The sequence below is a fragment of the Echeneis naucrates genome, chromosome 9 (assembly GCF_900963305.1).
Source record: "Echeneis naucrates chromosome 9, fEcheNa1.1, whole genome shotgun sequence".
NCBI lineage: Eukaryota > Metazoa > Chordata > Actinopteri > Carangiformes > Echeneidae > Echeneis > Echeneis naucrates.
Genome location: NC_042519.1, coordinates 7,314,866 through 7,340,275, shown reverse-complemented (window position 1 = coordinate 7,340,275; position 25,410 = coordinate 7,314,866). Strand labels below are relative to the sequence as shown.

Sequence of the window (25,410 nt, the reverse complement as noted above, 5' to 3'; positions counted from 1 at the left end):
GTTTGTGAACGTCTGACTCCACTTAGCTGTTGTTGATGCCAGTAGCCAAGGGGTTTACATTCTTTCTCGAAACTGGAATATGAATACTTGAATAACATTTTCAATATGGACAAGAACAATGCAATGATTTGTGTTATTTATTCTGATAGTTGCTACTTTGATGAACATGTGACCATCTGCATACCATGCAACAAAAATGCAGGCAATTTTAAAGGGGTCACTTATTTTTGTGGAGCCCGTAGATTGTCAGGAAGTAGACTAAATGCAAACCTTTTGAATTTGGAGTGATACATGGTAATTTCTTAGTACAGGTTCATGTTCTCACAAATACATTTCTCAAATGTTATTCTTGTTGTTCTTGTATTGTACCTAGAGCACACTATTGATCATTTAATTGTAAATTGTAAATGCCTGTGCATATGTTAACATGGATATAATGTATGAGCATTTGCAGGTGAGAAAGAGTTGTTAGTAGAATTTATGTATGCATTTTAGTAACTACTAGTAAACAACTCTCTCCTACAGCGCGGAAGCCTCTCCAGCTGAATGCTGCCAACATGCCAAAATGCTGGAGGACACACAGTTTGTTGATGGCTACAAGACTCTGGGCTTCCAGGAGACAATGTATGGCGAGTTTTTAGCCCGATTGAGGGAGAATCCCAGACTGGTGGCTTCATGCCTGGTGGCAGGAGAGAGGCTGAATCAAGAGCACACCCAAGGGGTCATCCATACAGTCTTCACTTCACTTTATGGCAACTGTATAATGCAAGAGGATGAGAGCTATTTGCTACAGGTCAGGGGTCTACCCATCTTGAGTTTCACATGTCAGAGAAACAATTTGTGAAAGAAAGTTTAATAGCTTTATCATCTTCTTGTTAATTTTAAAGTTTTCATAATGTATGTCTCTCCTGTCAAATCCCAGGTTTTGCGTTACCTGGTAGAGTTTGAGTTGAAGGAGAGTGACAACCCCCGTCGCCTGCTGCGACGGGGGACCTGTGCCTTCAGCATCCTTTTCAAGCTCTTCTCTGAGGGCCTCTACTCAGCTAAGCTTTTCCTCACTGCCACCCTCCACGAACCCATTATGCAGCTTCTGGTGGAAGATGAAGACCACCTAGAGACGGACCCCGCCAAGGTGACAGAGCGCCTCACTCCAGCCCAGCAGGAACGCTTTGGAGAGAAGGGCTCTGAAGGCTACAAACAAAGGGTGCAGGCAGCTGTGGAGGCCAATGAAGCCAAGCTGGTGGCTCTGGTCAACAAGTTTATTGGTTACTTGAAGCAGAACACCTATTGTTTTCCTCACAGCCTGCGCTGGATTGTCTCCCAGATGTACAAGACATTGTCATGTGTAGAACGTCTTGAGGTGGGCGAGGTACGCACCATGTGCACAGACCTGCTGCTGACCTGCTTCATCTGTCCAGCAATAGTTAACCCTGAACAGTATGGTATCATCTCTGATGCTCCCATCAATGAAGTGGCTCGCTTCAATCTCATGCAGGTATGTGACCCAGCAGATTGTCTCTTCTTCAATCTTGTACCAGTGGGAATTGTTCTACTGCGGTCTAATGCATAATTTTCTTTACTCCACAGGTGGGACAGCTTCTGCAACAGTTGGCCATGGCTGATGATGATGCAGACCCAAGACGAAAAAGCAGTTTGTCTAAATTTGACAAGGTGTGTGAAACCAGTGTGATGTATATTATAATTGCAGTGTAATTGCCTGAGACATTTCCTTTTAATAAGTTTTCTTTCCTGCTTTCTGTCCCTAGAGCTGTGTTGCTGCCTTTCTGGATGTGGTGATAGGAGGAAGAGCAGTTGAGACTCCACCCATGTCCTCGATGAATCTTCTTGAGGGCCTCAGCAGAACTGTGGTCTATATTACGCACAATCAGCTGCTGGCACTGGTAAGCTCTCTTGCTGCTGATATCCAAATGTAACTCTAGTATTTGAATTCTTATGCAAGGCAAAAACAATACACTGTAAAACTGCCAAACCGCATCATAGGCTCTCCCTACAGACCAGGCCATGTGATAAGGTTTTAGAGTATCATGCCGCATACATTTGCATATTTCCTTGAAATCACCCAAAGTGCTTTCAAATGCAGAGTTCATGTAAAGTTGGTGGACAAAATAGGAAAATGCTGCACAATATACAAAACAAATAATAAATATAATATAATACATAAATAATAAACCCTAGCTTTAGTATATCTCTTGTTACAACAAATGTCCTCCAGGCAGTGTTTATCATTGTTCATGTGATCAGTGGCATTGTAGCTTTACTGGGTTCATCATTGTTATTGAGACACCATTTTTTTGATGTTTACAATAAATGCACTAGCAGTCCAGACATGATTATGTAATTTGCATTTAAAAAGGTGCTACACAAGTGATTCACTTTAACTTTAATAGACGGGCACCAAACTCTGTTCTTATAAGTGACTTTGCAAGGTAACCTGCTGAAATGAAGAAACACCAGCTAGTGTCCTGAATTGCTGATGAATCAGTTGCTATCACAGCAGAAATGTGAGGAGGACGGGCATATGCACCAACCTACCCTATAACCTCAGCATGACAGAGCATATGGTATATGTATGGTGTGATGATATGAGGGCAGCTTTAAAGCCCTTTGCTATTGCCAGGTATATTTTGGCAACAGTTCATCAGTTCATTCAGTTATATTAATGTTGAATGGGAGTTTGGCAAGCTCCAGCATGTTAGCTCTCTTACTTGATAACTGTTGGCTAACATGGATTGATTCACCGTGATGGTCTTAAGACTATCTTCCAATTTCTGCATAGGTGGACTTTGTGCGAAGTGTGACTACAGGGGACCACCTCCGGGAAGAGGAGCACATGGCTCTGGAGAACCTCCTGGCCAACGTGCCGCAATCTCGAACTGTGAAGAGCAACAGTCTGGAACTGACTCCCTCCAACACCCCCCAGCTCTCCCCAGCTACCACTCCGGCCAACAAGAAGAACAGGCTCCCCATAGGTACCTACTTCCATGGCATCTAAGCCTCCGCCTTCCTGCCTCTCTGGTGTACAGAATAGATGATAGGGTACAGTGATGTGCTCATTATCATGCAACCTCTTGTAATATTCTAAATATGAGGTTCTGAAGTTTAGAATTCTCAATAGAAATATCACAAATTAAAAGCAGAGCTAGAAGTGTGATATTTTCTGTAATGAGAAACAAAATAAACAAGTAGAGCTAAGTGGTGATGGCTAGTGAAAGGCCTGTGTGTTATAGGAAGCTAATGAGCTTCTTCTCAGCTTGTTATAAAGATAATTAGCATGCCCTGGATTGAGGCTCAATTACAGAAATGACAACCAATTAAATTACCAAATATAAATGAACTCAATTTAATTGGAATGGATGGAAAAGATGCATAGACTCCCTTCATTAGCATTTTCAAGATAAATGATTTTGTAGCAACCTCCCCTTAATTAGAACTGAACCACTTGTGCTTGCCTCTGAGTAATATGACATTTATATACACAATCTTGACTTGACACATGAAATACTTTGAATTCTGAGATGTACTCTATTTTTTTCTCCAACTCCCTACCTTGTCCCTCTCCTTTCTCCCTGTGCTGCCATTGAATGACCAGGACAACACTTAGCTGCTATTACATCCTGGGACTCCACAACCACCACTCTGTCTGCTCACATTCCATTAGTAACCCCTTTTGGTGGGTAGCCTGTCAGTCATGTTAGAGCTGCAGAGAACTTGTATCTGGTGTTTCACATAGTTAACGCTCATTTAGTCCATGCTCCTAGTTGCACAGTAGCCACCCTGCCCTGCGACCCTTACCTAGCACTATTTTTGTCCATGTGCTCTCACCATGCTTGCTTTGCCTTGTACAATTCTATGTCTCTTTGTCAGTTTTTTCACTCATTGTATTTTCTAAGTTTTCCCCTTATTGCTTCTTCATTCAGCGGATTATGGCTATTCATTACAAGGTAGATTGAGTAAAAACAATCTTTTTTCCAGCGTTTCCCCTGGTCCATGCTTGAGTTGTGGTATACTATAGATGAAGCAGACACTATTAACTTCATATAGTGGCAGTGGCTGTGATGCCATAGTTCCTGGCATTGACACTTTTCTTAATGCTTTTTTACAATATGAAGGAAGTTAATCATAGTCCTTCCTGTTCAAGGATGGATTGAAAGGCATGTAGGGCTAAGATACAGTAATGCAATGTTATTGAAGGGTGTACAGTGCAATCAGCATACACAATGTGCTCAAACTGCTAGGGGGACCATGCACTGAATACTGTTTGTGTCTTATTAATATATGTATCTCTCTTTACATAACCAAGAAGTGACCACCAGGCAGCCAATGCAAATCCAGAATATCAAGAAACTTGCAGAGTATCTGTACTCAGTAGTCAATGCCATGTGCTGTAGCTGCATAAACAAATTGTTCAGTGCATCAGAACTACCTAGAGTGGTATGAATGTCACATGCTGCATAACTGCTTTATCAAGCCTGCTTTCTTAATCCCAGAAACACTGTGGAAGCAGGTCACTTGGTATTTGAACATGCACAGTACCATGTTTCAATGAAGGTCATTCTGAATTTGGGACTTAAATCTTGATACATGTTAACATTTTAATGTACAGTGTCTTTATATATTTTGTATAGTAGTGTTCCTAAAATAATGTTGTTCTACTAATACGGCAGTTACAGCGTCTAATGACCACACTGTTTATATGCTGACTTTGCGTCTAGCACTTCATCTTAACAAGTGAACTTCCCTGCAAAGACATTTTTTTCTGTGCTAAGAGAATACTTAGTTTTTACTCTTCTCAGCTAACCACCTTCTAACATTTAGAAATGACAGGTAAACTCATCTTCGCTGTCGCACCAGTGCATAGCTACAAAAAGGAGAAAATTAGGTGGATTTTTAGATTTTGTTTGTGAAACTGATAAAACCATTGAGAGTTGCAAGTAATTTGAAATTAAAAAAACTTGCAAAAGCAATACATTGGTGTCACATACCAGATGAGTCTTATTTGTCTAGTTTGAAGCTCATACTGCTCAGTTGCTGGTCAGTTTGTTGAGACATGGTTTTCTGAATCAGTTGCCAAAACCCAACAATACAATTTGTTATATTGATATTAATATCAATGTAATAATCACAAAATAACCACGACTCCCTATTAAATCTCACCAATCCGCAGCTGCTCGTAGCCGCAGCCGTACCAACATAGCCCAGGAGGGGGAGGCAGAGGCCAGCTCCCAGGAGTCCCTACAGGAGCTGATGCCAGAGGAGGTGCTGGTGATTTCACTAGGAACTGGTCCTCAGACTGTCCCTGGGATGATGTCAGAGAATGAGGTAATGTGACTTGAATTAATGCACTCATTTGCCAGAGAGATGATGATGATATAAGTTCAATAACATATTTTTTCCTGTCGCTAAAGGGCAGATAGGCTTGGTGTCACACATTTTATAGTGCCTTGTGTATCCTGCCAATGTTATACAATTGATAAGATAGCTGCTTGATCCAAATGTAAATGTCTTCTCTTCCCTTGAATGAGTCATTTCCTTCAGCAAGAATGACTCATGGCAAAGCAAGTTTTGTTTTTTATATATATATATATAGATAGACACACACACACACACCTCTCTGCTTTACTGTCCTCTAGGTTTTGAACTTGCAGATGGCTGATGGGGCCCAGGGGGATGGCCATGCTGATGATAACAAGTTGCATGGTAAACCAGACAAAACTCTGCGCTTTTCCCTCTGCAGTGACAACCTGGAAGGAATCTCAGAGGGTCAGTCTATAGTCTGATGACACATGAATCAAGCGTTAGGATAGCAAAACTGCTGCAGTGTTTTTCTTTTCTGTTTTCTTTTTAGTACTATCAGAAACCTTGTAATGCATTGTTTTTATAATGATCAAGCTGCTATATTGCATGGGCATAAATGCTTATATGGACAAAAACAAATAAAGAAGCAAACAATGCATTTTCCTATTACACTCATAGATTTGCATAATGCATTTTATTATATACATATATACACCTTTTTATTGGTCATAAGTTCACAATCGGTCACTATGACCTAAAGGCTAATTGAATTATTGATTAACTGATGTTATTACCTTGTTTATGTTTCTTATTTATTCTTATGCTTCCTCAGGCCCATCCAATCGTTCTAATTCGGTGTCGTCTCTTGACCTGGAGGGAGAGTCTGTTTCTGAGCTGGGAGCTGGTCCATCAGGGAGCAACGGGGTGGAGGCTCTGCAGCTCCTGGAGCATGAACAGGGTACATGTGTGAATGTGTTCTAAAACGAAATATAAATATATATATATATATATATATATATATATATATATATATATATAGATATCTTTCTTATAAGAAGAGCCATATCCACAAGCCAGGCTAATCTCTCACACTGTTCCCTTCAGCCACCACTCAGGACAACTTGGATGACAAACTGCGCAAGTTTGAGATCAGAGACATGATGGGACTGACAGATGATAGGGACATCTCTGAGACAGTCAGTGAAACCTGGAGCACTGATGTGCTTGGCAGTGACTTTGACCCCAACATGGATGAGGATCGGCTGCAAGAAATAGCAGGTGAGGGCCAGCCTTTGTATTCACAAAAATGCACTTCCTGTATCAGGAAGCAAAATGATCGATCTGCACATCCTGTGTGATCATTGTACATTTTATGAGATGCATTTGTTGCACATGGAGACCTTCCCTGACTGTCAAGTAGAAAGGAAAATGTCATCACCTTGTGGTATGAGGGTGAAATAGCACCAAAAAGCGGGTCTGCACTTCAGCAGCGCTTATGATGCACGTACTTGGAAAAACCCTAGTTTTTACTTCATTGTTTTCAGGTTCAATATAATATTTTTGATTTTTGATTTATTACACTTTTTAATAGTAGTTGGTCCGAAAAGTTGTTTTAATTTTAGTTTGTATTATCGGAGTGGCAGAAGCCAATAATTATAATATGCTTATCAGTAACTGAAATATTTTCAGTAGACTATGGCAAGAAACTTCAGCGTATTCACTCTGTTGAGCCAAATTGTGACATGACAATTAGAAACCATTTGTGGGCGATAAATAAATAAAATCTCAGTCTTGATTCACAGCCTTCCTTGCATCATCTGACTCAGCCTTCAAAAACTCTCCCCTGCATGTCTTTCTCTGTTTCTCTCTGTTTCTCTGTATGTCTGTCTCTCTCTCACCCTCTCACTCTCTCTCTCTGACATTCATTCAGTCCCTGCAGTCTTATTGACCTTGGTTCCTTCTCATTTGCATCCACCATTTTTCATTCTTCGGAATATGGCGTTGGGGGACTTTTCCATCATTAAGTGAATTTACAGCGATTTCCTTATGTGTTTTCTCCAAGGGATTGGGTTATGAGATGCACATTAAATATCCATTAATACCTCATTATCCCACTGATAAGATTACCATGATAATGAGGCAGAAATTCTAATTGTTTCACTTCTTGTTGTGCCACTCATTTAATCATCCACCTGAAAGACAAGTACTCTGTGCCCCTACCTTGAAGACTGTAAACATGGACAGCGGGATAGAGGTCTCCCACCGCCAATGAGAGCCCTGCCCCCGCCAACATCAGCGCACACTGTTGCCTGGGTGCTGGCATGTGTGCATGCTCATGGCATGTGTGCCATGAAGTGGAAGCATGCGTGCTGTACCGGGGCTGCGGCTGCCACAGGCCGACTTTTTGGTCTTGAGCCTTGGCCACTGACTCCCTCTCACACCTGCAAGCTCTTTTCCCCCTGCTCTGCATCCTTCTGCCTTGTTAAGCCACAACTTCCTAAATGGAAATAGAGGGACAATGTGCTGAGGACTTTGTGGGAGGGTTAACGAAGCAGTAATTTGGTTGTGAGTAATGTTAGGCTTAATCAACAGATCAAAGTCATGGCCCCAGAGGCCAGCACAGGGTGAGATATTACCATTAACCTTTGACCGTGGCACAGTGGTGTATGTGTCTGTAGGTCCCAGCATGAAATTCATGTGACCTCCAACTCTCTGCATCCCTGTGTGCAAAGCTTACTCTCTGAAACCCCATTCACACAACAGACTGAGACACCATTTAGTTTTTATGCTTATCTCAGACCTTTTACCTGTACTGTTTGAAAGTCAGAATCAAAGGCCGTAAGTTAATGCAACTCCAGTTCAGTTTGTAATTACAAGGTTTAAGACATAAAATGAATACAGCAAGTACTATATTGAGTGATAACAGTAAAAAACCAAACAAACTTTGCTAGCTGAAAGGAAATTATTAATTAATAAGTATTTTTAATTTATTATTTTGGTTGTGGCATCTTGCAGTATATGGAGTGAGAAGTTCACACATTCTGTTTTCATATCATAATTAATAATCGCTTTTTCAGCTTGGAACGCTTGGCCAGGCAAAATAAGCAATTAAATCATTTTATGTGCACTTATGACAGACTATGAATCCACAACACATACTGTAGATGCTTGGTAAAAGACTGAAAGGTGTCTTCAAGATGACTTTGCTACTATGGAGATGACCTCTGATGAAAGAAGTTGTTTCAGGCAGCTGAAAGCAGTTAACCCTTTGTCTATGTCTCTCTGTTCTCAGGGGCAGCAGCAGAGAACATGCTTGGCAGCCTGCTGTGTCTTCCTGGCTCTGGTTCAGTGCTGCTCGACCCCTATGGCTCCACCATTTCAGAGACCACCAGTGAGGCCTGGAGTGTGGAGGTGCTGCCCAGTGACTCAGGTGGGGATGCAGTTTTATTCTGCTAATGCAGACACAATTTCACTGTCCTTTGGGTTGGGCTATTGCCTTAATTCTTGCACTTCATCTTCTTCATAGTCTCAAATGTTGTTTTTTTTTTTTTTTTTTTTTTTTTTTTGGATGCACATGTGTGTATGAACACATGCATATTTATGTTTGTTCGGTGTAATGGGGGTTGGGACACCAGGTGTATTTGCACTGCATTCTATACCAAAAATCTGTGCATACATCTGTCGTCATATTTGTATGCACTTGCCTGTCTTTCAGGACAGATCTGCCTGTGCCAGTAAAAGGCAGCTAAGGGTTTCCTTTGAGGGACCACCAGGTGTGTTTGCACCTGTGGTGGAGCAATAGGGAGGGAATCACAAGGAGAGCAGCTGTCCTCAGTCACTTTCCATGGTGTCAGTTTTTGTTGTTTGGCTAGAGTTTGCATTGAATTGCTCTACATAGCATTGTGAAAATGTTGCTTGCTATGACATTAATCAGTGGGTGCATTACTTGTGTAATTGTGTCGCAGCAAATGCAACTACAATCTTATTAAAAAATAGAGCTGAATATACTTTGTGTGGTCTTGCAAACTGAGCATTCAATCCAAACCTTTTATTAATGAGCGATTTCGTGCCTAAGTCCCCCTTTTGAAAACCAGTGTTTTGTGAAAATCAGTGGAGTGCTTTATTAACAGCATCAAGTGTTTCTTTGAAAAGCTTGGGCCTTATGTTAATTGAAGTAGTACACCATTTCAATATGTGCAGTGCAGAAATGACATGCATGAGTGTCTTGATTGCTTTTTGTTCCGTTTGCTGCCCCTGTTCTGCTCAGTAATAGCGTGATCGGAGGCTTGCTTCGAGTAGAGCGCTTGTTTCATGGCTAGGCAGCAGAAAACTACACTCTGAAGAGCACTTCACCAACACATTATTACTAACGAGCATGCAAATGAGTGCTGCTGTTTGTATGGAGCCTCTGGGTTCGACCCAACAGCTCCGTTGGGTAGCCAAAGAATTGGCCACACTAGCTTTATGGTTTGGTTTGGCAGTTTTAAGACAGGGTAATGTATGCTTTGTTTGATACCATGCATATGTGTGCACTTGGTTTTCCAGTAATCCTAAAGGATGAAGGGCTGGAGTAACAGAATGGCCATCATCTGTAGCAAACTGCCACAAGTATAGTAGACTATGAGCTTATTTTAAATGGTATACCAAGTGATAAGTACACATTGTTGTCTTAGATGTCTCTTTTTTTTCTTATTGGTGTGTCTTTTACTTATGGGTTTGTTTGCAGAGGCCCCAGACCTGAAGCAGGAAGAGCGTCTGCAGGAGCTGGAGAGCTGCTCAGGGGTCGGGAGCACCTCAGATGACACAGAGGTCAGAGAGGTCAGTTCGAGACCCAGCACACCAGGACTCAGCGTTGTCTCAGGTATAAATTTAAACACTCCATCTCTCCTCTCCCTAACTACAACTCCACTCTGTCGCTGATTTTGCTTTAAAGCAATAAGTTCAAGCACAGCTTTTTTTTTTTCTTTTTTATTATCCTACCTCCTTTGTTGAATTCAGGTTTAAAGTGCAGTAAAACTCTCCTTGCTTCTGTGTTCTGTGGTCATGTTGCTTCGAGGGTTGTTAAGCAAGTGTACTCGGGTCAGTGGGAATTTTCTGTATGACACAGAGGTTAATGCTAGGTTGCCTTTTCCGTGGGCTCAGGTGGACGTGCCATGTTGACATGCATGAAATAGTATCCTAGATTAAGAAGCCAGTGGTGATGTTCCTGGCTCAGCTCAGAGGAAAACATCCCCTGAGACACAGTCGATGGATAGCCTGTGCCTGATGATCACTCTTTGGTGTGTCTTTCCTCTGACCCATGGGAGCTTATGTTACCAATTTAGAGTTCCCACTGGGTACCCATGTGAGAGCAACTATATAGCATAGTCCAAGGAAAAAAAAATCCTCTTTTGTTTGAGGAACTGCTAAAACATCTCACTAAAGGTAAAGGTGATGCTGACTTGCTGTTGTCTTCAATGTCAACACAGCTCAGTTGTTTTTTTTGGTGGGGGGTTTGCCCCAGGTATCAGTGCAACCTCTGAAGACATCCCCAACAAGATTGAAGACCTGCGGTCAGAGTGCAGCTCAGACTTCGGAGGGAAAGATTCTGTGACCAGTCCAGATGGGGAAGAGTCAGGCCACGGTAGGAGAGTGTCACATCCCTGCTACGCTAGCTAAGCCATCAGTCCAGTGTCTGTGTTCACAAAAGAATCCACTGAAGTTTTCAGTCCCTGTCACTTCTACAGCTGCCACCAACCTTAATAATTTTTTTTTTACTCACGATGTATATTTGTTGTTACTTAATGTTATATAAGAGCACTAACTATTCTTTTTTAGCCTAGCTGGGTAACAAAGTGGGGAGATTATTGTTTTCTTTTGGCTTTATTTAAGAGAACGCACCCAATCAGCAGGTTACTAGTTTAGTTTTTATTTTTTATTTTTCTACTATGTGTTTTGAGATGTACAGCAATGTGTGCTTGCATATTAGCAGTTAATTAATAAATTCGGGTTAATTGTCTCATAGTCTCTTGCGCTTTTACAGGAACACACCATCTGACATCTCCGCCCTCACAGGCTGATTCCTTACTGGCCATGTTCGATCCCCTCTCCTCTGGTGAAGGTAATTGGCACTCCAAGAATCCCTCACAGCCAATCAGAGCTAGAAATTAGTATCATTAAATTCAAACTCTAATGTAATGGACACGCAGAACAGCTTGAGCTTTGCAAGATTAACAAAGAGTGTGTGTGAATGAGCCTTAGTTACCAAAGCTTGTAAGTGCAAGTGAAATGTCACTTCATTTGGCTCACTTAGCCTCCCAGATTATTCTTTGCAAGCTTTTATTCTTCTTCTGGGTTTTGCTTGTAGTGCAGGGGGAAAGTGTTTGAGAGAGGAATTGTGGTGGCTGTGTGTCTGTGGCAAGGTGAAGGGATGACAGGTTGAGAGACCTCACCCCAGGCTCTTTGGCACTGTCCCCTTGTCCCACTGTGCTCATTGCACGAGTCTGCCATTGGAAGCCTTTCAGGAGAGAGAGTCTACCCTTGGAACAGGTGGCCTACCTACACCTAGGGCTCATCTCCCACTAACATCTCTCTTTAGCACTCTCCCCCACTTTTGAGTTTTTTTTTTTTTTTTTCCCCTTTCTTTCTTTTTTTTTTCTCCTCGCTCCTGGTGTTATTGTGCTTCAGCACGAGCGACAGACATGGCCAGAGACATGTTTCAGGGTTGTCCGTCTGTCCATTCTTCTGTCAGTCCGTCTTATGCTCATGAATGTGATGGCTCAGAAACGCCTTGAGGGAACGTTTTCAAATATTGTACAAATGTTCAGTTGGACTCAATGATAAAACAATCAGATTTTGGTGGTCAAAGGTCAAGGTCTGTCTAACCTCACAAATCAAATGATCTCTTAAGGGCTTTAATGCTGCACAGAGAGCAGATTGTTACCATGTTTTACATTTGGTCAGATACTGAGTAGAGTACCACAGTAATCCTAGGTGTCCAGTTTGAACCAGGAAGCATTTAAGTGTTAAAATAGTTTATTTGCAACAAGATTGATACTTAATGGCCTGTCTACTGCCATGGCTACAGTAGTGTGTTGTGTCAGAATGAAATTTAACATTGGAACATAGAGGGAACAAGCAGCTGTACAAGAAGAAGAAAGCTGAACACAATCAAGTCACACCAGTTTAATTTATGACACATAAATTAATCATATGCCACATATCAAAAACTACACTTTTTTAAAAAATAATTTCTTCAGTCATCACCGCATACACAGTATTATCAGTCTAGAAAGACATGGATGTGAACTTAATTCAAGTAGCACTATAGACCTACACTACATCTTTAATAATCTACTAGGAGAGTTTCATAAATATATGAACACTTTTATAGGCAGTTAAATACAAGTTTCTACTTGGAAAAGAAATAACTCAGTCTTAATAAAGTTTCTGCACTGAGAGCTAGTAAGTGACCCATAGAATATCAAAGAGAAGTACTCATTCCAAGTGTAGATGGATGTTAAAGTGTTGTCCTGATCCATTCAATGAACTACTGAAATGCATATTCTCTTATACAAGTTTATCTTTTATATCTCAGGCTCCTCCACTGGAACAATAGTGAGGCCCAAAGTGCACTATGCCAGGCCACCTCACCCTCCACCCGACCCTCCCATCCCAGAAGCCAGTGCCCTGGGCCAAGAGATGCGCCACTCTCTCTTCACACCCCATTGCCTGGCTCAGGCTGAGCTGGAGCACACAAAGCAGCGCCACTCCTTCCCTGACAGGCTGGTCCGCAGCCGCAGCTCTGACATCGTGTGCCCCGGCCGGCGGCCCACAAGTGATCCAGGCCTTAACCGGCGGGTAGCAGTTGAAGAGCGTGACCCTGCTGGGGCCTTTGCCTTAGGACCCTCCTCATCGCCCAGCAAGGACTCTCTGAAAGGAGAGGTAACCAGTTATAGGAAAGCTCTCGTTTTTTTTTTGGTTTTTTTTTTTTAATTGTTGTCTGTTTCACTTGCTCTCTATAATAAGATGGTTAAGAAGCTAGTGACTGAATGTGAAATGTTCATTTCCATTCAAAGGTTGAGGACAGGAAAGACAGCGACGATGAGAAGTCTGATCGTAACAGACCATGGTGGAAGAAACGCTTTGTGTCAGCCATTCCCAAAGGTAAAGAAACGAACCACTGTCGCTTTAAACATATCGCCTCTTCTAAACTGAAAAATGAATTTTTGTACATTTAAAAGTGATCAGTTTGATTTCAGCACTCCTTTTATTTTTGTTGTTGGGTAAAGAAGCTCTCTTAATCACAACTGACAGGATATATCACACTTTAAAGAGCAAAGCAAAAACCAATTTATAATATGAGAAGGAGAATGATGATCCATGTTGTCCACTCCATTGCTGATGTTCCAGTTGGAAAATTATGTTTCTTGTTGTTTGAAGTTACTCCAGAGACATGTCCAGTCCTTTTTCTCTCACATCTCACTGGCTGCAGATTTATATAGACTTTTCAAAGCTAATCAGTCATCAGAGGAGCCTTAGCTGTGTAGATTGTTTGGCTGTAGCCCTCCCAGCAGTGCTGTCAGCCAGCGGCTAATGGTCATTAGATAGACCTCTCTGTCATCAGCACTGATAGATGACACATCTCTTGTTGCAGCTCCCCTCTACAACCATCTCTCATACATCTGTCTGGGAAATAATGAGCTGTGCCCACATGGAATGACTGCTTATTACTCTTTGAGATAATGATGTTTTCTTAAGTAAACATTAAATTGATATTCATACAATGGGGGACAGTGTGCACATGGTAACAGAAAGACGTGAAGCCCCGTGCCAAACCTCTGTAGAGTTCGTTTGTGTTTGTTCTGTTGCTCTGCATGGTGACGCGCAGTCAGTTGTCCCGCAGAGCGGCAGCCTGTGTGTGAAAGGCCAACCCTGTCTGTTGTGTTCCTCACAGTGCTGTATTGGACGGCTGAGAGTGATGTCCCAGGTAACGCTTTCATGCTGCCATCACTGAGCTAGCTTTATCTCTGGAGCCAGCAACTGCTTGCTCATGCTGCTTTGTAAATGTCGCTTTAGAGCTTTAGAGCTGTGATGTGACATGATGTAGCCTGAGTTCACATGCCCATACTCCTTGTTCATGTATCGGTTTTATCATCGTTTTCCTTCCCCCCCCCCTTTCATTTTGTATTTTTTTTTTTGGCAATATGTCACCGTTTTATGACATGGAGAAGGCAGAATATCAGTGCAGATACTCCACCCAACGTTCCCTTTGTGTGTCCCAAATTGTAGTCTGTGTTTCACCTTGTTTGCCCTGTTTTCACCTTTGTGTTAACAGGATAGCCATCAGTTGGATTATTTACACTTTTGGAGGACTTTTTCAAATGAGTAAACGGTGGACATTTGTGATATTCTGGTTTAATTCATCATTTAAAAATTATTTTTCTTTTTTTCTCATTAAAATTTTATGATTAGGCTTCTTTTGGTCCTCTTGTATGATACCATACATTCCTCATTGAGAATTTCAGGCTGAATAAAACATATTAAAAATACCAAAGATTTAAAGTGGCTGTCAACAGCTCACTCAGCGTGTCATCCAGTGGTAGTTAAAGTGGTGTCACTCTGTCCAAGTCAATCATCACATGTCTCTCCTCCACAGCTCCAATAGCAGCTTTTAGGAAAAGGGATAAACATGAGAAAGATGACATATCCCAGGAGCGTATCCCACAAGGTCAGTCCTGGTTTGGTCAAAAATTCTTTCCTGATTGGCTGGAAGTAATCCACCATAGTGGGTTTGATTTGTAATGCAGTATGTTCATTGTTATGGTTGTCAGAAGATCCATTGCCGAGACAGAGTAGTCAAGCGCAGGCAGCTGAAGACATCCTGGACAAGTACAGAAACATCAAAAGGCCCAGCCCAAGTGACGGAGCTGCAGCCAGTTCTTCCTATGATGGTACAGGAGGTCAGTATTACCAAAAAAAAAAAAAAAAAAAAAGGTCAACAGCGAATACATATTGCATACACTAGTAGATCAGGTTAAAGATTTTAATTTGTCATCTTTTCCTGTTTTCACAGAGCTCTGTGTTGAAGAGAGTGTGCATGACTCTCCGAGAGAAGATACTCTACAGAACATTTCTGCAGACGACCTCCCAGACTCAGCCAGCCAGACGGCACAGCAGCATGACTCCAAATTCTCTTTCAGGTCAGACATTCACAGTCCTGCAGGAAACCACAAAACTAGCTCCACCATCACTCAACACTCTCTCTCTTCTTTTTAGCAGATGTTGCTTAGCCATTACTGTTAATTTACATTACAAAACTTTTTTTTAATCTACCAGTGATGCAAAGAAGAAATTGAGATTGGCGTTGTGCTCTGCTGACTCAGTAGCTTTGCCCATCATGGCTCCTGCAACCACAAGAAATGGGCTGCCTGACCACATGGATCCTGAAGGTTGGACTTGTTTGCGAATATGCTTCATGTTTGTTCTTGCTCTATGCTATATATTAATTTAGAGCTATTGTTAAAAGGGGGGGGGTCTTATATACAAGAATTTAGGTATCTTTGTCACAAAACTCCGCAGGGAGCATGGTACAAGCCCTTAGTGTTGGCAAGCATCCAACTAGCTGAAAGTGTCCTTAAGCAAGACACTAAATCTGAACAACCTTCACCCGCTGACTCACCTTCAAAGGGTTAGAACAAGACTGAAAGAGTGGGGGCTGTTAAAAGAGAATTCCCATATGGTGGCAGTAAGGTATGACATTATGAAGCCATCATAAATTTTCTAAATACTTGATAAACTGATAAACATTGTCACAACACTTTATGAGAAAAATGCATGAGTTCTGTGCATGAAAGCAAGACTGACTCCTCTGAAATGGTTAACAGTAAAACCATAAGACTTCATCTTGGTGCCTATCAGTCACATTGTCATGAAGAGGCGGCAGCTTGATCAAATTATAGCAACCAGGCGTTGAGCTGCAAGCAGTGTCTAATTCTGTCTCCCCATCATCCCCTCTCTCAGACAATGAGATCGTCTGCTTCCTGAAGGTCCAGCTCGCAGAGGCCATCAACCTCCAGGATAAGAACCAGATGGCCCAGATCCAGGAGACCACGCGCTGCGTCAGCCGCTTCGATCCACGCACCTGCAGGAAGCTGCTGGCTGCCATTGCAGAGGATTACAGGTAAATCTGAAGTCCTGGAGAGACTCCCTTAATGTGCCCCAAGGATTTTTTTTTCCTTTGTCCAGAGCATTACAAATAAAGAAGATGAGGAATAAATATATTTATTTTTTTGTTTTTTCAGAAAGCGGGCCCCGTACATTGCTTATCTAACCAGGTGTCGTCAGGGCCTTCAGACCTCTCAGGCCCACCTGGAGAGGCTCCTCCAGAGGGTGCTGAGAGACAAGGAGGTTGCAAACCGCTACTTCACTACTGTATGTGTTCGGCTCCTTCTTGAACACATGGAAGCCAAGATGCTTGACTTTATTAAGAGTATGTCTACATTTTAATTTTCTTCTAATTAAGCCTAACCAGGCAACATGGGTTGTTCTTCTGATGGCCTGTCCTTCTGTTCTGTAAACTACAGTCTTTCCTGTCCACCATCCTATTGTCTATTATAATATAATAATATTGTTAATATAATATTATAATATAATAATAATATATTAACCCTAACCCTATTATAATGATTCTTCTGTGTTATTACTTAACTAAATAAGCATATATGCTGAGGCAGTTATACATCAAAAGATGTATAGAAATTACCCACAATATTAAACATTCAAGTATTGGATGTAGGAATACAAATATGAAAAGTTTACCACGTATACTTTGGTTATGCTGGGGTTTACTCTGTTGATTCCTTCCTCTCAGCGTTCCAAGTGTGCACAGCAGCAGATGACAAGACGGCAGCAGTGGAGGATTTTCTGCGCTACTTGTACGGTGCCATGGCCCGTGATGCCATTTGGCAGTATGCAAGTGAGGACCAGCTGCAGGATGCCCAGATGGCTATCGAGCGCAGCGTTATGAACCGCATCTTTAAGCTGGCCTTCTACCCCAACCAGGATGGAGATATTCTCAGAGACCAGTGAGTAGCTGGAAAGTTTAAAGCTCATGGGGATTTAAGACTGACTGACTGTGACAGAAGTGCTCTATTCTGGCATTGAAAATAATGGGTGACACAAACAGCAGGTAACGTTGATATTGTAAGTAGTGGTGTAAAATACAGTATATGTATTAAATTGTTTTTGTTGGTCAAAGACCTCAGCAGAAATGATCTCACAGTATACACCACTTTATTCATGATGTGTGTGGCAGTAAAATATTCTCGTTTTTTTTATTTGTTTGAATTAATCTGCAAATATTAAGTGCTTTTACACTTGCGTTCAAATCCACCTACCGTAAATTCCGGATTATAAACCGCAACTTTTTTCACATGCTTTGAACTCTGCGCTTGAACGGTGCGGCAAATTCATGGATTTTTACTTGTAACAAGTTTCATGCCGCCAATACATTTAGCCTCACGTCAGACCAATGAAATTACCAAACAGGTCACATTGGACAAATTAAATTGTTTGAATTAAATTAAACGCACCCACACCAAATTCTTCAGATCAGTCATTTATTTTGCGCTTCATGCACACACCGTTATCATGGAAAACCCACAAGGCAATGCATATGATGCAGCTTTCAATTTAAAGTCGGTCGATCTGGCGAAAAGGCGAAATCTTTCTGTGTAACATAATTCCTGCCATATTTCCGACACTTGCGGCTTATAAACAAGTGCGGCATATATATGTACAAAACTGTTTTCCTTTTTAAATATAGTTGGTGCAGCTTATATTCAAGTGCGCACTATAGTCCTGAAATTACGGTACTTAGTGGAAACTTTACGAAGGGCACACCAAAACTTCACACAACCTTTTCCCCCACCCATTTGTCTTTGTATACACACATTTTGAAATAATCTCAAACATTCAGAATACTTTCTGAAACTGTAATGTTATTTTGTTTGACTGGAAAATTGTCCTCTAACATCACGAGAGTGCCAGGTGGGTTAATTTCCTATATATTCTCTTTAAATAGCTGGATGATGGCTTCAAACCCAACTGCTTAATTTTTAGGTTAATATGATATCAGAAGAGCTGCTCTACTGGATAAGGCAGAATGCATTCTCTATCTGTTTTGATGCACTGAGTTGTTTTGTTTCACACAGACTTTTCCACGAACACATCCAGCGACTCTCCAAAGTTGTGACGGCTACTCATAAAGCTCTTCAAATCCCTGAGGTATCTTTATCTTCCATGAGACGTTGAGGAGGAGACAAACACACACGCGCTACTGGTACACAGAACTTAAAGTGTTTTAACTTTTCTGATGGCAGGTGTACTTGAAGGAGGCTCCCTGGCCCTCTGCACAGTCTGAGATCAGGACCATCAATGCCTACAAGACGCCACGAGACAAAGTCCAGTGTATACTGCGCATGTGTTCCACAATCATGAACCTCCTCAGCCTGGCCAATGAAGACTCAGTCCCTGGAGCAGATGACTTTGTCCCTGTACTTGTTTTTGTCCTCATAAGGGTAAGTCTGTTCTTACATCGTTCTTCCATACTGAATTTAGACTCCCTTTATTTTCTCAACCTTACTTTCCATTTCCATGAATCTGTACCTTTGCTACAGGTCACTTATTGGATGATTGTCTTTGAAGGCTAAGAATACCCATCACAAAATTCTTTCACAAAACAATTGCAATTCAGTGTACCTTAAACCTGCGTGGATAAATTTAACATATTTCCATATTTATGATTATAAACTACGGCATTTTCGTGAGGTTCTTTCAGCGGTTAATGTGGGCCCGTCCCCACATCTCCTCCCCTCCAGGCAAACCCGCCCTGCCTGCTGTCCACCGTTCAGTACATCAATAATTTCTACGCCAGCCGGCTGAGTGGGGAGGAGTGCTATTGGTGGATGCAGTTCACCGCGGCGGTGGAATTCATTAAGACCATCGACGATCGCAAGTGAAGCAGAACAGCCACCTGTATGGGCAGACTGCAGGGGAAGGAGCCGGGAGACTGGGAGACTTCCCAACCAACTGCTCCCTCTGCACAGCTTATAAAACCTGGCCCACAGCCTACTCTTTATTTGTATAGCCTGTACATAGCCAGAGACGGTGAAAGATTACAAAATATATATTACTGTATGTATGTGGACAAATCCAGGTTTTAGCCGTGGTGAGAAGGGGGAAGAAACAAAACAAAACAAAACAAAAAAAAAAACACACAAAAAAAAGGTTTGGTGAAAAATTGGCAAGCTGTTAACTTTGAACCTGAACCTTATTTGGATCTTTCCTTTTATCTTTGTCTCTTTGGTCATGTTTCACTTTTGGGCTCTGTATTAGGGATTTTATATACACACACTTACCAATATGACATTAAATCAACGTAAAAGATAATCCTATGTGAAGGGACCAGACTTGCTTGATGTGATCACTGATCTTTCTCACCCCCCAACCCCCCCAGTAAGAGGGAAGGGCTTCCAATTAAATTACAATATAATGTTCATTAACTGCGTTCTAACGTGGGGTTTTACAGTGCATGATGGTTCGTTACTGATGGGATTCAGTGACTCATAAACACTGAAATCAATTTTCACAACCATACTACTCATTAAGGTTAGTGTATCAAACAGTAGGGCAGCTTATTTCATAAACTGTTTACTTCATCTTATTCCCAAAAACATGGGTCAGTGACAATTTGGACATAAGGGCCCACGTATTTATATGAAATAAATGTATTTATTTCTGTAATTCTATTTAATGCTTTTCTTTATCTAGTTTTAAAAAGATGAAAATGCATATCAAGCCCATTTAAGCTGTCTGAGGAAGGTGATGCTGTTATAACAAAAGAGAAGCTTAAGTTAGGAAGGCACCTTAGTGAGGAGTAGCCCTGAGGTGGGAAGCTAGATGATGATGATGATGATGATGATGATACAGGGTCGGTTCATGCACAGAGTGGTGGTGGCATTCATAGGGATTTCAAAAACAGTGCCTTTGGTGTGGGGCGCTCTGTACAGGTAGTTATTTTTGTTTTTTTCCTTTTCTTAGAAGCATTAATTACCCCCCCGCCCACACACAAACACACAGAACTACGCTCCAATAGGCCAACGCCATGTGACACCTTCGTCTAGCCCTCGCCGCAGGAACAGGAGCACCACCACATCGCTGATCGTCACGGCTAAGTCCCTTTAATACACTTGACTTTGAACGACTGTCCCCTCTGGTTCTCTAGATCCTACCTCAGAGTTGAAACCAATGAGCCTGATGTTGGTCTGCATACCGTTAACTGTCCTGCATTGGTTGACAACAGAGCACTGGATCATTTTTTGCGCCACTCCCAAAAATAAAATAAATAAAATGCCAAAACGGTGAGTGGGAATGGAGGAACAGGTGGATATTGACCTGCTGTAGTGTCTTTTGTGGTCACATCCCTCTTAATTAACACAAACCTTTGTTGGAAAACAGACGTTTTAGTTCTTAATCTCAATCTCCACCTGAGATGCCACATGTGTTCACATGGGCAGACTAGTGAATAATTGGATATTAGTTCTACCTCCTCATAAATTCAAAAAAGGGACTCCTATTTATGTGCACTTATTTCTTTCTTTTCTTCCCCCAACTTGGCGTGCTGTGATAGCCCAGTGTCATTGTATCTTTCCAATAATAGTACAAGCATGTCTTTAATTATCCAGAAAAAAACTAAAAACTCCTTTTTCTCTTGAAATCCTCTGCTTCATTTTTGTGCACAGACGTGCCACGTGTATTATAGTTTTCGATAATCCATTTCTTTTCATGGTAAATGACCTGACAGCACAATACACAGTAGGATAGTAGAGCAAATAATCAACACTATTGACTTGTTACTGACTTGCAGTTTATGCTAAAGTGGTTGGTGTAGTACATGAGTGTGGTTTTTTTTTTTGTCTAGTGAGTGTGTGTGAGACGACTGCGTGATTGGTTGACTCTCTGCCTCCTCTTGCATGAAGTCATTGAATGGTCTGTACATTCTCAATCATGATAAATAGTAGAATAGGATTAGTATCTGCCACAGGCCAGTAATTGAACCTGCAGGAGGATGCAAAGCCTCTCTTTGTGTCCGTGATACTTGCATATCAGAACTCGATTTATTTTGCACAAAACAGATGTCTTTTCCTGAAGAATTTGACAGGGAGCAGTGCATTTTGAAATGTCTTTACTTTTTGGCCTTTTACAGCCATAACATAAACACATTGTGATTCAAATAATATTTGAGTAGCGAAGTTCAAGCACCTGACTGTTACTCTTTCAAGCTGATGAACATAAAAAATGCATTTTTATATCTGTCCACAATAGCATGCGCGGTACACTTCCTTGCAGGGTCTGTCTAATCAATTTGATGAGAAAACCATGCACTGGAAAATCAAGTTGCAGGTTGCATCTATACTAATTAGGTTTATGTGATGTCACTTTAATTGGTAATACATACTGCACAAATCTGATGAAATTATTTGGACCTGGCTTATGTTTCAGTGTTTCCTCAGATAGACGGTCACAGCAGCTACAGATGACCCCACCGTGCAGTACAGGTCACAGCATTTGCAGACTAACACACGTGGCTGTCTGTAAGTTTTATTGTATGCAAACCACTGGGCATTGGTAAGTGAAGAGTTTGTCCACCCTTGGAAGCTTTACTGCTCTGCTCCCTGGACAATTAATTTAAAATGCTGAGCAGAGAAGAAAAAAAAAAAGTTTTACATCTTACATCTAATTTTACATTTAATTGTAAGCTTGCACAATTATGACATGCGGGGAAAGCCGGTTTGTCTTTACTGTGATTAATGCATTATGTAATTCTTTAAAAACAATAAAAAAAACAGAAGTTTTTTTTCTCTCTTTTTTTTCCCCCCTAGTCTTCTTTTGAGCCTCTTGGGGTTCATTATGCATTTTCTCTGCATGAGTGAAATATCCTCTGCTGTATTCAGGTTAACACTTCCTTATTCTGTGGCTTCTTGGACAGTTGTAGGTATATCTGGCCAACAGTTCACACAATACGAGAGATGGAAGTGAAATTTATGCATGGAATATAATTGTTAGTGGGGGCAGTGGAGCAGCATCATCCAATCTAGCAGCCACAAATAGCAACCTCTCAGCAAACATTTCATTACTGCTGACAAGTGTACGGTGGATTGTAATTGGAGATCCCCCCCATCTAAAATCCCTCCTTACTTCACCGATTGCCTTCTCTAATACTCATCTTTTTTTCATCATAAACTTCTTCGTGGGGTGCTTTGTGTCCCCTGATGATATCTCGCGATCGTTAATTTAAATTCAAATTTTGGTGTGTGAAGTTAATTAGCTGCATAAGCCAATGGCTAGATAGGCCAGATTTGGAGATCGGGTCTTTTGACTGTGTGGCACTTAGCTGATGTGTGATAAAAGGAGGCTTGTTTTTTTTTTTTTTTTTTTTCTGTATTAAACGGCACCATATGTATTATCATTGGCTTATACCTGCATCAGCAGTGAAAGGCTCATGTTCAGGAGGTGTGTAATTTATCAGGGCTGTGAAGTTTGTTTTACAGGTGATGGTAGATGGATCAAATGACGAATACGAGGGAGTTTGTTTGACTCATGAGAGATTTCATATTGATGCTGTCTGTGTAGCTCGAAAATCCAAACAGACTTGGGGTCTCACCCCAGATGGCTTTAGAACGACAGATGATCACTCCAGTGTAGTTGTGCATGATTTCACATTGTTGGTCTGGTACCTCTTGACTGTAGGGGGAAGAGTGGGGGATGGTGGGGGCAGCTCGGCCTCCCTAACTGGTAGCCTCCACCGCCTCACAGGCAGACAATGATCTCATGTAATAAGACAATCCCCCTCGCACTGGCTTCCGGGGGGGGGGGGGGGTTATTGAAATACAGGTTACACATGATGGAAATAAGATCAACCATAAAAACTTATAAATATTTACAACAGAACAATACAAAACAACTCTGAGTCATGTCCTACTGAAAATCAAATAATTTGCAAATATACATGCCTACCTTCAAGAGATAGGAGGACCCTGCAGGTTAAGTCTAAAAATGTAATAGTGGATAATTAAATGACACAAAATACAGTAACACACAGATCTTAGTGTTGCTCCAGTGATCCCTCACTGTGAACCAGCATCAGGCCGGCTGCTCTGCCCGCAGTGTCCGGCAGATGGCAGACGCATCATTCCCGACGACGGTGTGAGACTCTGAGCGAGCGGCTGAGACAAAGAACAGCACGGGGGGAGACGGCCTGACATTTTCCAACCAGTGGGACCTGCTGTCTGGAACTGCATCTGCTCTGTTTATTATGGACATCAGCCAAAAAATATTACCCTCACCCGTGTTTTTCATATTCATCTTTTTTTTAATATTATCATTAGTAATAGTATGAGCAGTAGTGTTCGTGGTAATTGGAGTTGTAGCAGAAGTAATAGCAGTAGGAAGGACAACAGACTCCAAGCTAAATGGATAAGTAAGATTAAAAAAAAAAAAGAAAAAGCTGTTACCTTTTAATTCTGTTTTTGTGCAAACTTCTTTGTGGAAGTTTCCGTGTCGTGAGAAAAACCCCCCATGTCCCCCATGTGCCAGAGGTCCCTGCACCCCACAGACCCAAATCCAGATCCACACCTGGACTGGACTAACCTGCAGAAAAGTGAGGGGAAATCCTCACAAAGGACCAAATAAACAACACCAGGCAGCAGCATGTCAATTAAATTAAGTGAAGGGGGGCTGGTGGGGAGGGGGTGGGGTCCAAATGAACAAAATGTCAAATACACATATTAAAACTTAAATGAAATAGCCGCGAGGACGCAGGCAGATGAGGAGATTAAAACTCAAAGGGACACCAAGTCTCTGTGCCCTGGAGTGGTGATACTGTAAATATATGCAAATAGTAAAAAGGGAGTATCACTCTGCATCAGACAAAGGCTTGAAAAGGAGATTTGTGTCTCACATTAACAACAGTACAGCTCCAGTTCATTAGGGGGTTGCTATAGAGAATCAATGTTAAACCGTGGGGGCACAGTAATGCCATAATACTAACAGTCAAGTTAGCTGGAGCATCATTCCAAAGCACCTTTTACACGGGCTAATGCATTGTACTGCACTTTCATTGTGGCATTAGACCAATGAGATTTCATCTAAAAAAAAAAATAGACATTGGGATGAATGACATTCCCATGCTTTCCTGTGCTGCACACCACAAAGGCCATTAAATAAGCAAAAGTGTCAATTACAATGGTGCTTCTGATTCTACCTGTAATTCCTTATATTGTCCTCATATCATTAAAAAAAAAGAACATATTTTGCAGGCTCGGCTAATCACCTGTGAGAGAAAGAGTGGGTGGCAACATCAAATTGAACTGTGGAAATGGAACAGGAATTAGATGCACTTAGCCATCACATGTTAATGGCAGCAATCAACAGCCAATTACCCAGCGTGCTTGAGTACCTTGACAAGTGCAGGTGTACCCTACAACTAACACAGGCCTCTTTCATGCATTTCCATAAATTCGACAGTAAGCTCCCTCCGTGATTGAGCATGCATGTTTCATTGAGGTTACAATTAAGCCACATTGTTAGGGAAGTGTCAAGTGTGTATTGTGAGGAACAAAAAAAAAAATCCCCCGGGGCAATTGTAATGCATTTTACTTGGATGCATGTAACTCAATAAAGTTGTAATTTGTTTATATTAAAATGACCTTTGTCGTCACGGCCATGAGGAATCCTCACGGTGCCTACATATTTGCTGATTTAAATGATTCAATGTTCAAAAAAAGTGCTGGCACACAGCAAGTTTTTTGTACAGCTGGACAGTGCAGTGGTGTCTCTGCCTGGCAAGCCCCTTGCTGTGAACATGATCTAGGCTGAAGATCTGCTGCTGATGCTGATGATCTCTGTCACTGGGGTGGTTTTCAGGGCTCAGCTCCGGCTGCTGCCCTGACAAGTCTAGGAAAGCACGCGCACACATACATTCAATGAACTCATCAGCCTCACACACACTGCGGGGCCAGCGTCCCAGTATGACCCACTTTGATTATTCTATCC

At 41.6% G+C, this 25,410-nt stretch overlaps 1 protein-coding gene across 9 annotated transcripts in view; it reads left to right on the top strand.

Annotated features, from left to right (window-relative positions):
- gapvd1 (GTPase activating protein and VPS9 domains 1) overlaps positions 1-22,221 on the top strand; it is a 29,842-nt gene extending 7,621 nt beyond the window's left edge. Inside the window, exons 2-28 of one of the 9 annotated variants that reach the window (XM_029510730.1) lie at positions 526-793; positions 923-1,495; positions 1,588-1,671; positions 1,767-1,901; positions 2,798-2,990; positions 3,611-3,691; positions 4,523-4,525; positions 5,186-5,340; positions 5,652-5,781; positions 6,149-6,274; positions 6,421-6,594; positions 8,609-8,746; positions 10,043-10,177; positions 10,820-10,939; positions 11,339-11,416; positions 12,893-13,239; positions 13,374-13,461; positions 14,954-15,025; positions 15,129-15,257; positions 15,371-15,497; positions 15,634-15,746; positions 16,318-16,477; positions 16,599-16,786; positions 17,168-17,381; positions 18,510-18,582; positions 18,678-18,875; positions 19,176-19,316. In XM_029510730.1, the coding sequence (XP_029366590.1) occupies positions 526-793; positions 923-1,495; positions 1,588-1,671; positions 1,767-1,901; positions 2,798-2,990; positions 3,611-3,691; positions 4,523-4,525; positions 5,186-5,340; positions 5,652-5,781; positions 6,149-6,274; positions 6,421-6,594; positions 8,609-8,746; positions 10,043-10,177; positions 10,820-10,939; positions 11,339-11,416; positions 12,893-13,239; positions 13,374-13,461; positions 14,954-15,025; positions 15,129-15,257; positions 15,371-15,497; positions 15,634-15,746; positions 16,318-16,477; positions 16,599-16,786; positions 17,168-17,381; positions 18,510-18,582; positions 18,678-18,875; positions 19,176-19,316 (4,243 nt within the window). Of the gene's footprint in view, positions 1-525; positions 794-922; positions 1,496-1,587; positions 1,674-1,766; positions 1,902-2,797; positions 2,991-3,610; positions 3,692-4,522; positions 4,526-5,185; positions 5,341-5,651; positions 5,782-6,148; positions 6,275-6,420; positions 6,595-8,608; positions 8,747-10,042; positions 10,178-10,819; positions 10,940-11,338; positions 11,417-12,892; positions 13,240-13,373; positions 13,462-14,953; positions 15,026-15,104; positions 15,258-15,325; positions 15,498-15,633; positions 15,747-16,317; positions 16,478-16,598; positions 16,787-17,167; positions 17,382-18,509; positions 18,583-18,677; positions 18,876-19,175 lie in introns of all 9 variants that reach the window. The other 8 variants (XM_029510729.1, XM_029510728.1, XM_029510734.1 and 5 more) reach the window with 8 other exon arrangements.
- Positions 22,222-25,410: the final 3,189 nt, after the last annotated feature.